This window comes from Lacerta agilis, chromosome 7 (assembly GCF_009819535.1).
Source record: "Lacerta agilis isolate rLacAgi1 chromosome 7, rLacAgi1.pri, whole genome shotgun sequence".
NCBI lineage: Eukaryota > Metazoa > Chordata > Lepidosauria > Squamata > Lacertidae > Lacerta > Lacerta agilis.
In genome coordinates, this window is record NC_046318.1 from 45,710,190 (window position 1) to 45,722,682 (window position 12,493).

The window sequence follows — 12,493 nt, forward strand, 5'->3', positions numbered from 1 at the left end:
TCTCTGAGCTCCACATTTCTCCCTTCTGCCTAAAGTTTTCTCTAATAATTCCCATGTATTCACACCTCTTTAGCCATGTTCAGGTGTTTGCCTAATAGTGTGATGGTTAAAAGCAGGAGCACATGCTGTCCCAACCTGCAACATGCTTGTGTATGTCATCCCCTTGACCTTTCCCATGTTGTTTGGGTAGGTCCTCAAGAGGCTTCTAATGATATGCAGCAGAGAGGTGCACAAGATATTCTACTTATAAAAAAATTTCTTAACTACCAAGGAAAGTGAAGGATACAAACAAATTATCTTGTTTATTTGTACAGGGGCATTTAATTTCCCAAAACTCTGAACGTATTTTAATCATCTTCCTTACAGATACGATCTGATCATGAAGGTGACGCCGGGGTAGTTATTACTTACACTATTTCAGGAACAGGAGTCACCGAACCACCATATAATTTGTTTGTGATTAATGGAAAAACTGGAGATCTGAACATAACAAGAATAGTTGATCGGGAGCAAACACCAATGTTCCATGTAAGTGAAGCAATTAGACTTCCTTTTCTTATTAAGCACTCAGATTGATGTCAATCGCCATCATTCAACTTTTACTGTATTGATTTGAATTCACACATATGGATTATTTACTTTTCCGCCAATATTTTTCCAGCTGAAAGGTTATGCAATGGATCAGTACGGTAATCACATGGAAAAACCATTAGACTTGAGAATTAAAGTTAAAGACATAAATGACAACTACCCAAAGTTTTCAAAGTCAGTTTTTATGGGCTCTGTTGAAGAATTGTCTGAAGTTGGTAAGTCCTGGAGCTTTATTTAATACTTTCATTCTGATAGCAATTTTGTTTTCTGTGCATACTCCTTGTACTTTTTCCTAACTACCTTATCTCTTGGTCCCTTGTTTATGGTTGAAATCCTGTACTTAGTAGCAGATGTGTCTCTTTCATTGATTTCACACAGATGTGCAGGGTATTGCAATAGGTTAGGAACATCACACGCATTTGATTTGAGATTGGTCTTCGGAGGGGAAGATGCTGGAAAACGTAGCAGAGATTAATAGTGCAAGGTACACCTGAAATCCTTTCTTCTGCAAACTATTAAAGATGCAAGAGCCCTGTTCTCTTTCACATCCTACCTTGCCCTGGTCACACAGGACGAATGATAAAATAAACCAAAGCTTTCTTTCGTTATGTGACACTGCCTAGAAAATTATGGTAGTTTGGGAAGGGAGAGGGCATTTGCCTTACACTCTGACTGTGCAGGCTTTATTCTGGAGAACGAGAATGTTGAATTGCGCCACTTCCGACTACAATTAGCAGGTCTCTTTTTGTAATGGCCCCTTGGACAAAAGAGCTCGCTGCATAGTGGGGATAGGGGTGGGCTAGGACATTTTTTCAAGGTCTACTCACGGCAGAGGGAAAAGAGTGCACCTTTCCTTGAAGCACCGTTCCTACATGCTTGCATGCTGTGGTTTGTCTTAAGAAAACTGTGGTCTGCACTTCCAAATGACTGCAACACCCTACATGCAAGCCAGTCATTAATGGTGCTTTGGAACTTGGGGCTGTAAATCAGGGGCCAGCAAACTTTTTCAGCAGGGGGCCGGTCCACTGTCCCTCAGACCTTGGGGGGGGGGGGCAGACTATATTTTTTGGGGGGGAATTAATGAATTCCTATGCCCCACAAATAACTCAGAGATGCATTTTAAATAAAAGCACACATTCTACTCGTGTAAAAACACCAGGCAGGCCCCACAAATAACCCAGAGATGCATTTTAAATAAAAGGACATATTCTACTCATGTAAAAACACACTGATTCCCGGACCGTCCACAGGCCAGATTGAGAAGGCAATTCCTTAGTTTGGGGACCCCTGCTCTAAATAGTACAGGGAGTCTGTGTGCTTAGGGCAGGTTCTTTGCTTCAGACCTTTTCCCTCCCAACGCATGAAAAGCACAACAGGGACAGGACAGTGGGGGGTGGGGCCAACAAGCATGGCCCTGCGGTTGCTTGAGGGAGAGTGCCCAAGTAGGACAATGGTGCCAGAGGCAGGATAGCTACACCAAATGGGCAGGAAGGAAAGACAAGCTGTTACCCACTACCATGGCTAGGGATTCCAGCTAGGGAATGGTTTTGTGCAATGCAGCCCTATCTGAGCGAACGTGAAAGCATTTTGAAGAGATGCAGTCCATTCTACCAGATCCAGAGGCAAATAATAAGAATAAAAAATCTGCTTGTTTTAAAATGCCACAGTAGTATTAGCTCAGATCTTTGGGACAGGATATTGATTTGAGACAAGGAGCTGAGAACTATGTTGCCGGGGGGGGGGGGAGGCAAATTTGCACTGCCATGAGCACTAGTCAAACCATGGGATAAATTCCATCTCAGTATTAACATAGTGTTTATTTTTAAATACAATTTTAGTGCATTCTTTATAATTTATTCCAAGGGAATTTCCTCTAAATATCTTAAATTATACAAATCCTTAGGACTTAGATGTCATGGTCTAGTGCAGGAACAGAAAATTTGTAGTCCTCCCAATTCTACTAGACTGTACTTCCCATCACCCCTGACCATTAGCCATGCTGGCTGGGGCTGTTGGGAATTGGAGCCCCAACAACACCTGGAGAGCTATCCCTGGTCCAATGTATGTTATTCAAACAAGCATCTATACCTGAGCTAAATCTTTGAATGCACCATAGAAAATTCAGTACAGTATTTGGGGCATTTGGAAACCTTCAGTTCAATGTATTTTGTCCAACAGGACTTTATAATTAAGTTTAATTTGAATTGTTAGGTGTTCTTGTGATAAAGATAGATGCAACCGATGCAGATGAGCCAGGCAACCTCAACTCTAAAATTGCCTTCAAGATTATTTCTCAAGAGCCTAGGAATCCTCCTGCATTTGAAATTATCAGAGCGACAGGCGAGGTCCGGACTTCACATTTTCAACTTGACAGGGAGGTAAATGCTTTTTCCTCTCCTGTGCTGTCAAGTTTCTCATTTATGTGGTAAAAATGCTACTGATGTCGCTTTGTAAATTACCTCTGAAGAACATAACCTTTAAGACCGTAATCCTGATCAACTGATTTGCTTCCTTGATTCTGATATTAGGAAATAGTATAAACTGCCCTTCTAATCTAAAAATGCTCAAGGCAGCATACAAAAACAATGGAGGGGAGTGGTACCAGGCATGTAGGAAAGACAAAGGTAAATGACCCGTGGGCGGTTAAGTCCAGTCAAAGGCAACTATGGGGTGCTGCGCTCATCTCGCTTCAGGCCGAGGCAGACAGCTTGCTGGGTCATGTGGCCAGCACAACTAAACCGTTTCTGGAACAACAGGACACCATGATGAGTGCCAGAGCATACAGAAATTCTGTTTATCAGGCATGTCTACTAATAATAAATAGTCTAAAAAATTAAATTCAGCAAAATGTATCTAAAAAAACAGTAAGAATGGCAAGCAGTTGAAGGTGGAAAATGTAGTCATTGCCAAAAGCTTTGCTGAAAAAGGATAGGCTTTGAATGGGATCTAAAGCATGGTGTCTTGTTTGACAGTGATGGGTCACTGCTCAGAGCATAATAGCATCAGTGATCCAGTCTCTGTGCTGGATTCCAGCTGACTTGCTTAATAAACTGGCTTTAACTTACCAAGCCCTAAAAAGGCTTGTGCCCTTACTTCTCAGATTTTCCTTTCCCCCACGCCTTGTTGCGTTCTATGGGATCAGTCAAGCCATCTTACTTGATCTCTGTGTGAAGACTTTACGGCAGAAGTGGGGAGCTTCCAGCCAATGGGAAAAATTTGGCTCATCATGCCTCTCCATTTGGCCCATAGGGCTTCTTTGGGTGAGCCACACCAACCTGCCCTACCTCTGATATAATGTATGATGTCAGACAGGAGCACTGTCACCTAGAAGTTGGGCATTTAGTGTTACTGGTCCCATGCTGTGAATTACTCTTTGGCAGATATCCTTGCTTTTGACTTTCCAAGGTCTCTTGAAGGTTTTTAAATGCTAACATAGCTATTCAGATGTTTGTAACATTTTTGGCTGGCCAGTCACTTTAATGATGGTTTTGTACTGTTTTATGTTTTATTGTTGATATTGTCATATATAAATGGTGGTTTACAAATATTTTTATACATAAACCTCCACTACCTGGCTCTTGGAGGCTCCCAGGTCTTGGGCAGTGATCTCTTTTGGCTCCAAATAGTGGTATTTGGCCACTGGTGGTAGATATTGATTTATGTTGGTATGCTGTTGGCATTCACTTACACATAGCTGCTTGAATATCATGCAGGAGCAAAGTAGCTACTCCTTAATTGTAGAAGCAAGAGACCGAGATGGAGCTGAAATAGGGCTTGGTGAACGGACAACGGTACAGATCAAGGTTTTGGATGTCAATGATAATATCCCTTATCTTGAAAAAAGCATGGTAAGTGAAGTGATCTGACTGGAAGGCTTGCATGCATTTGTGGCAAATAGTCTTTCCTGCCTTGATAACATGGAAGAGACATTTAAAATCTTGTATGCTTACAGTATGATGGAAGTGTCCGGGAAAACACAGCTAATGTGGAGATTATGCGACTGAGGGCCTTTGACGACGATGAGCAATACACTGATAACTGGCTGGCAAACTTCACCATTGTGTCTGGCAATGAAGGAGGTTATTTCCGTATAGAAACAGATTCGCATACCAACGAAGGGGTTTTGATTCTGGTTAAGGTCAGTGTTTAGTTTGCGGAGGCTGTGTTTTGAATCATTGGTCCCAATGCAGACATGCAAAATTAACTGCATGAAAAAATGTTGAAAGGGAGTGCACCTAAAGTAGCCAGGATATACTTCCAAACTGGCTGTAATACTATATGGATACATATACTCAGTGAGGTCAATCTGGAGGCTTAATACTGCCTTCTAGTCAAGGGAGCTAATGTTTCACAACCCTGTGATAAAGCCTGCTGTGGCAACCATAGATATATTGTCTTTGTTTGCATTCCACCAAGAGGACAAAATTTTAGAAATTGAAAATGTAGCCTCCTCTGATCACTATTTAATGCACAGAGCTTAATGTTTTGTGAAGAAAAGAGGGTTATGATGCCACTGTGAATACCAAAGAAAAAGTGCAAATATATTTTATAATGTTCTAGATATCTAGGGACTTTTTCCGGGAACTGGCCCAAAACCAGAACAGGTATAAACACACACATGGAGCATTGATTGGTTGATTGCATTTGTTATGTGTTCTTTAGGGTCCCAGAGCAGGATATGTGCATTCATTGAAACATCACTTAAAACCATAATTAAGACAACAGTAGAAATCATAGCCTGTTCTAAATCATTCATCTGCCTGGGCAAAGAGGTGCACCTTGATTAACTGACAAAAAGAGGACAGTGCCACATGCAAGTCCAAGGGAAGGGAGTTCTTAGCCAGGAAGGGCATCACAGGAAAAACCCTCCCATATCTTGCTGCCCCTTGGACTTCAGGAGGTGGTGACACTCCAGCAGGGCCTCCCCTGGTGATTGAAAACCTTCAGGCATAATAATGAAAGTGAAGTCTTAACGCTTATTCTCCAGCTTGGAATTCAGAGTGCACCTTTTCTAACTTGTTGCTGGGGTTGTTGTTTTTTCCCATTCTCCCTACAGGAAATTAATTATGAAGAGCTGCAGAACATTGACTTGAATATTGTTGTTTCTAACAAAGCAGCGTATCACAAATCAATTATTGCTAAGGGCTTCCAAGCAAAACCAATTCCAGTTAAAATTAAGGTGGAAAATGTGATTGAAGGCCCTGTATTTAAGCCCAACAGAATTACAATTCAAACAAACAAAACAATGAAAGTGAACCAGGTTATTGGGCGCTTCGAAGCTTATGATGAAGATACCGGAAAGATGGCACAAAACATCAGGTTAGAGACGCCTTTCTTCTTCTTTTTCCAAGGCAATTCACTGAAAGGTTGCTTAAATCAAGCTGCTGCAGCATTCAGTTTGAGTGAAGACGGGCCTCAGTCTATGCCTCATTTGTGCCAGTGCCTTTTGCTTGCAATATCTGTAGGCCACAGTCACACACTTAAGAAATAAATAGCAGCACCCACAAGATGCAATGATTTTATGCAGATAGCATGGCTCTATTTCTGTTGTACCCGCCCCTGTAGTTTTACAACAGGGGTGGAAAATCTCCAGTCCAGGAGCCAAATGCAATCCTCCAGGCTCTCTGCCTGGTCCTTCGTACTCTCGCCTGGCCACATCCCTCACCAACCCCAATCCACACCTTTCTGGAAGTGTTTTCACTTGGATGGAAGGTGTCCTTGAACTCTGATAATGCCTGTTGTCTACCTGGATGGAGACAGGGGTGTGAATGTGTACAGAAACTAGCCTGCTGTATAAAGGTGAATTTTACATTCGTTGCATTGCCCTCTTTTGCCCCTGGTTACATCCCTGTAATGGGCAGGGGGCCAGAGGCAAAAGTGGCTGCCAGTAGGTTACCCAGAAGAGGATGTGGCCCTTCTTCCCCATTTCTGTCTTCTGGCATGATGGGGACCTGATGGAGCAAACAAAAGAAATGACATGAATTCACATTCTTCCTGTGCGGACTTAGGATGACATGAAGTTTCCAGGCAACTCCTATAAACGCATGACTTCCTTCAGAAATGTATGTCTGTGATATCTTCTTGTGCTACACTGACATGCATCATAAAACGTATGTTTCTATGAATTTTTTAATGTGGAAAATGGCCCCGAGTTGTTGGATGAAACTAAATGAAGATGTTTCACCATCAACCAAGCCTGTGTAGTAGTAGTAGTAGTAGTAGTAGTAGTAGTAGTAATAATAATAATAATAATAATAATAATAATAATAATAATAATAATAATATATTTATACCCCGCCCATCTGGCTGGGTTTTCCCAGCCACTCTGGGCAGCTTCCAACAAAATATTAAAAATACAATAAAACATCAATCCTTAAAAACCTCCCTAAACCAGGCTGCCTTCAGATGTCTTCTAAACATCACATAGTTGTTTATTTCCTTGACATCTGATGGGATGGTGTTCCACAGGGTGGGCGCCACCACCGAGAAGGCCCTCTGCCTAGTTCCCTGTGTGTCTTGGAGCAAAGTGTTTTCTTTATACATGGATTGTTGTGACCATTCTAACATACATTAAAAATCTGTGCAGGTATGCTAAAGGCCAGGACATTGCAAACTGGTTTACAGTAGACTCTAGGACTGCTGAAATCAAACTTAACCGAGTGATTGACTATGACTCATCTTTTCTTGTCAATGGTACTTACACTGCAACAATTTTGGCTATAAGTAAGGGTAAGTGATGCTTCTTCCATTTCTTCCTTAAGAATAATTCATCAGCCTTTTCATTCATATGCCGCATCTTAGTTTGTTGAAGCCCAAAGCTAGATTTGGAAAGTGGCAGCAACCATCTGACCTTGGCAAAGGGTGGTGGCTCAGTGGTGCAGCATCTGCTTTGCATGCAGAAGGTCCCAGCTTCATTCCCAGGTGTGTCCAGGTAGGGCTAAAAGAGAATCTTACCTGAAACCACTGCCAGTCAGCATAGACAAGGCTGAGCTAGATGGACCACTGTTCTGTCTCTGTATAAAGCAACTTCCCAAGTTTCTGTACAGGGACCAGCAGCTCCAAAAATCTTGGCTATACTTACTAGCCAGACATGAATCATGGTTGCCACCAATTGTCTTACCTCCCTCAAATCCTCTGGCATTCACAGTGGGCTTGGGAGACATACAGGCTCTTCCCTCATTTGAGGTGGGATATGGAGGTGGGGGGGGGGGAGAGAGAATTCTCTCTCCATGCTCAGGAGAGATTGGTGTTGCTTTTCACGACTGGGCAGAGTACCTGGAGCATCATTTGCATTTAGGTAAATGTTGTTGTAGTAGAGGCTTTTAATAAAGCCCGATGAATTACATGCTTTAGCATGATGATGTGAACACAAAAATGTCAATGCTGCATCTCTGTGTTGCTAATCCAAGGCCAGAAGGCAAACTTCATGGACATGTGTCTGCTTTTCACATTAGAGACCCTGTAATCTAATACATATTTTAGAAAGTTGTTCATTCGCTACACACATGGACAACTCTTTAAGATAACGTAAGCACATTTTGCAGGATGGTCCCCAAGATAAAGGAGCCAGGTTTCCATCTATGTTTGGATACAGTTAGGTGCCATTTGGGATTAAGATGGCGCAATGGACCTTTCAACATTGCACTGATTTTTTTGCTTTTGTAGAATTTCCTAGCAACGCTGGATACAAAGCTGCTAGTCTTGAATAAAGTGTCTTATGGTCCACAAAGCCCAAAGAACTGGAGTAACAGTGTGGTAGTCATCTCCAGGAACTCAAATAATTGCCAACCAAACATTTCCATGGGTTTGAATTGCATCCTATATTCAGTTATTGTGTTGTTGAAATGGATTGCAAATCAAACACTGAATTCACATTAAAACCTTTTATACACTCAAAGAAGCAAATGAAATTCTACAATGATAAAACTATGTTTTTGCATTCTTAAGCAGTGAAATGCTTTGCCTTACATATTTTGCAGACCAGCCTCCAAAAACAGCTACAGGTACCATTGTTATTCAGGTACAGAATACTACTCTGTACTGCCCGACCATTGTGACTCCACGTCAAACTATCTGTACTCATGAAAAGTTTGTTAACATCTCTGTTACTAATCGAGGAGGTTATCTAAATCGTGGCCCTTTCACTTTCACTATTGTTGATGAGCCTGAAAGAGTGTCAGACAAGTGGAGGATAATCCAAGTGGATGGTAAGTATGAGTCAATATGACATGGTTTACAGCAGGGGTGAGGGTTTGTAGGAACTAGTCAACTATACTAGGTAAGATTTACATTTGTTACCCTATCCATCTTTGCCTCCTGTGTGCCCCTGTTCATTTCCAAAACAGATTTAGGAGGGGGGGGGGGAGTCCCATTGTACAAGTGGAGATCCATGAACTGGAAGGACAACTGTTGTTGATGATGGTGATTTATTACTTGGCCCTTACATCCCAAGGCAGGTTACAGCATTAAAACCAGTATTAAAATCAAGCTTAAAACTCAAAACCATAAAAAATATTTAGCACAGCATTGGGTACAAGCCTGTTATTTTAGTTGTGACTCGGCTAATCCTCTCTTGGATAACATGCGCTGGCCAAAGCAGCATTGCTTTGAAGTGTAGCTTCATAAGTAGGGGCTTAGCTTCACTTGAGGCAGAGAATAAAACATCCGAGGCTGAGTGGCTGAGATTATTTGTCTGAAGAGCAGCCACCACTATGCTGCTTAGATCCTCATGGTCAGCTCTCATGCTAGGAGAGCATCTCTCCCAAGATTTCTCTCCCACTGAAATAAGCCAGAAATGCTCTGCATTTACTGCTATCTGAAAGTTGAGCGACTTTGTTTCAGATTAAGCCAGATTCTAAAGCATCCATTGAAAGGCAGTGGAAAAGTTTCAGCTAAACCCGAAAAAGATGTAAGATACCATCCCTCTCCTCATTTGGGCACTGGTTGTAGAGAAAGAGGAAGTCCTCTGTGGTCTTTCTGCTTCTTCTCCTTGAAACAGGCTGGGAAGGTATCCCAAAGCCATAGCTGCAAGGAATTAACACACATCTAGGTAAACTATTCTTCACATGCTTTCTGGTTGACAGACTGGGTACTTGTGGAATTGCTCTAACACCAGGGATGTGTGTACCCTTTGATAATTTTAGCTCTTTAAACATTGTGCTGATGTGTCTGTGTAGACCTGGGGGTTCCCAACCCTGGTGCCAAAAATACAGTTGCCAAAGGTGGCTTACAACAATTAGGTAATCTAGAAACTGATGTGTTTATCTCCAAAATATGACTATGTACTTCAGAACATCAAGTTGGTAACCCTAAAGTCAGTATCTGCTCACAGTTCTGTCATACTTTCAGCTACTTACATTACATTGCTACTTACAATTTATCGTTACTGTCTTTTTCCCTGTGAAGGATCTAGAGTACAGCTTATACCAGAGAATCTGAATCCTGGATCCTATGAAGTTCCACTCCTGGTGAAAGATAACCAAGGTCTTAGCTGTCCCGAGTATCAGACTCTAAGACTGGATGTTTGTGAATGTGCAGAAGGTGGTGGTTGCCGAGCAGCAATCACCGGCTCATCGGTTGTGCTAGGACCTGCAGCAATTGCTCTGATAATTCTGGCGTTGTTGCTGCTGCTGCGTAAGTAACTAGCATTATTCCAGAAGAATTGGCAGAATGCTCTGTACCACACAAAGGCTCTGACACAATGACTCCTCCTTGCAGTGGCTTGCAATCTTCATGCAAGCTTTATGGGCATGAACCAACCAAAGTTAAGCCCCTTCTAGTTTTCTCCCATTAGACTCAATAGGACTTAAGAGAGAGTTTAATGTTCTGATCTTTTACATATGGTGTGGTAAAGAGTAGAGCAATACAGTTAAGGAACTTTGTTAAAATTTTATTTGTCTCTGATACACTTTTACCACTCATTTTAAAGCTTTTGATCCTTGTTCTTCCTATCTTTTATCAAAAATTCAACTTTCATATGAGGTGAAATGTTGTTTGGCAGCTTGACCAAAAAACAGGCAACAAGCCACGAGGCCTTCCAAACTAGGATCAGCTAATTAAAGTCTGGACTAAGAGCACTGTTCATTTAAAATAATAATCAAAATAATGTTCCAAGAAGCAATGAATTCTGCAAAGTATTTTATTAGATTTCTTACCCACCCCTCACTTATAAGGCCCCTGCTCAGGTTACAACATTATAACAGTACTATTAAAAACAAGTAAAACATTTTCTACAATTATTAAAGCAGCTGTTACAATTCCACAGAGCAGTACAGTAAAGGTTGAAGAGGTGGGTCCCACAAAAATATTTTAATTGTCAAAGGCCTGGGTAGAGAGGTGTATCTTCAGCATATTGAAAAAGTTATACAATGAAGATGGTAGACACACCTCTGTGTGAAGGGAGATCCACCATTTAAGGGCTGCCACAGAGAAAGTCCTTTCCCGCATCATCATTTGCCATACTTCTGAAGATGGCGGAACTACTAAGAGAACCCTCTCTGCTGAACTTAACACCCAAGAAGGTCTATAGGGATGGAGGTGGTTTTTCAGATATTTGGAGCGCAAGTCATTCAAGGTTTTAAACCCCAGGGGTGGGCACCGTGAATTTGGCCTGGAAATAAACTGGCAACCACTGCAGCTGTGGGGATTGATTTACCCATGTTTGCTTATCTAGCAAAGTTGTGTTTTTGCTAAAAATGCAAGGGACTATAGCACCTACCCGCCAATCACTCCCCTCTGCTGGAGTCCTGCAGGCTGCTTGCTTTCCCACATAGCTGCAAGCCTCTCTTCACTGTCTGAGAACTAGGGGGGGGAACTGAAGTTGCCAAAATTTGTACCTAAATCCTGTGTTTTCATGGTAATGTTGTGGAACGTGCACAACTCTGAATGTGTGAGGCCTGCAAGCTGAAGCAAATGGAAGTTGCTTGCTGCTGTTCATGTTTGGTTCTGCGGTGGTCTCGCCTCACTGGAATTTTAAAATGTGCTAAGCCATCAGAAAGTGTAGATTAGTACAGAATCTGTACACAGCCTGTTGTTCGTGGTGCAATGTTTGCAATACATGGCTCTATTTTAGAGAACATTGTAATATTTTGAATGGATTTTGGAGTACTTTGTTATAATTAATGGGCTATGAATGGATATTTAGGATTTGCTTCTGCAAGTTCAACCTTTGGTGATCTGCCGTGTTCCTTTGCAGTGGTGCCTCTCTTACTGCTGGCGTGTGGTTTTGGTGGATCAGGTGCCTCAAAAGGCTTTGTGGCAATACCCGATAACAGCGAAGAAATGTTGCGAATATGGAACAACGAAGGGGCAGCCCCTGAAGACAAGGTATCCTGTGTTTTGCCCTGGTTTTGTATTTGGCATCAAGGAATGTTGATATCCTGCTGAATGCATGTCTGCTAAGAAGTAAATCTTGCTGAGTTAAATAGGATGTCCTTCCAAGGACAGGCATGTAGGGCTGCAGCCTAAGAGTCTGCTTTAGACAACAATGGGCTGAGTTACTTAGAACAATATGCCTCTTACTCTCTTATCAGTTTAAATAGGTATGGGGTAATTCAATTACATAATTAAAAAGTCGAAACAAAAAAAAATCATTCCAGTAGCACCTTAGAGACCAACTAAGTTTGTTCTTGGTATGAGCTTTCGTGTGCATGCACACTTCTTCAGATACACTGAAACAGAAGTCACCAGACCCTTATATATAGTGAGAGAGTGGGGAGGGGTATTACTCAGAAGGGTGGTGGGAATGGGTGATCTGTTGACGACTGTTAACGACTGCTTCTCACCCCTTGCTTTTTCCTGTAAGACCAATTGCAGTCGTTAACAGTCGTCAACAGATCACCCATTCCCACCACCCTTCTGAGTAATACCCCTCCCCACTCTCATTATACAGATGAAACTCGAA

At 41.9% G+C, this 12,493-nt stretch overlaps 1 protein-coding gene across 1 annotated transcript in view; it reads left to right on the top strand.

Annotated features, from left to right (window-relative positions):
- Positions 1 to 12,493, top strand: part of LOC117049940 (desmoglein-2-like) — a 31,024-nt gene that overhangs the window by 13,023 nt on the left and 5,508 nt on the right. The window contains exons 4-13 of the mRNA XM_033155087.1: positions 367 to 528; positions 662 to 806; positions 2,803 to 2,969; positions 4,305 to 4,439; positions 4,544 to 4,729; positions 5,648 to 5,910; positions 7,178 to 7,320; positions 8,571 to 8,798; positions 9,997 to 10,224; positions 11,786 to 11,916. Coding sequence (XP_033010978.1) covers positions 367 to 528; positions 662 to 806; positions 2,803 to 2,969; positions 4,305 to 4,439; positions 4,544 to 4,729; positions 5,648 to 5,910; positions 7,178 to 7,320; positions 8,571 to 8,798; positions 9,997 to 10,224; positions 11,786 to 11,916 — 1,788 coding nt within the window. The remainder of the gene's footprint in view (positions 1 to 366; positions 529 to 661; positions 807 to 2,802; positions 2,970 to 4,304; positions 4,440 to 4,543; positions 4,730 to 5,647; positions 5,911 to 7,177; positions 7,321 to 8,570; positions 8,799 to 9,996; positions 10,225 to 11,785; positions 11,917 to 12,493) is intronic.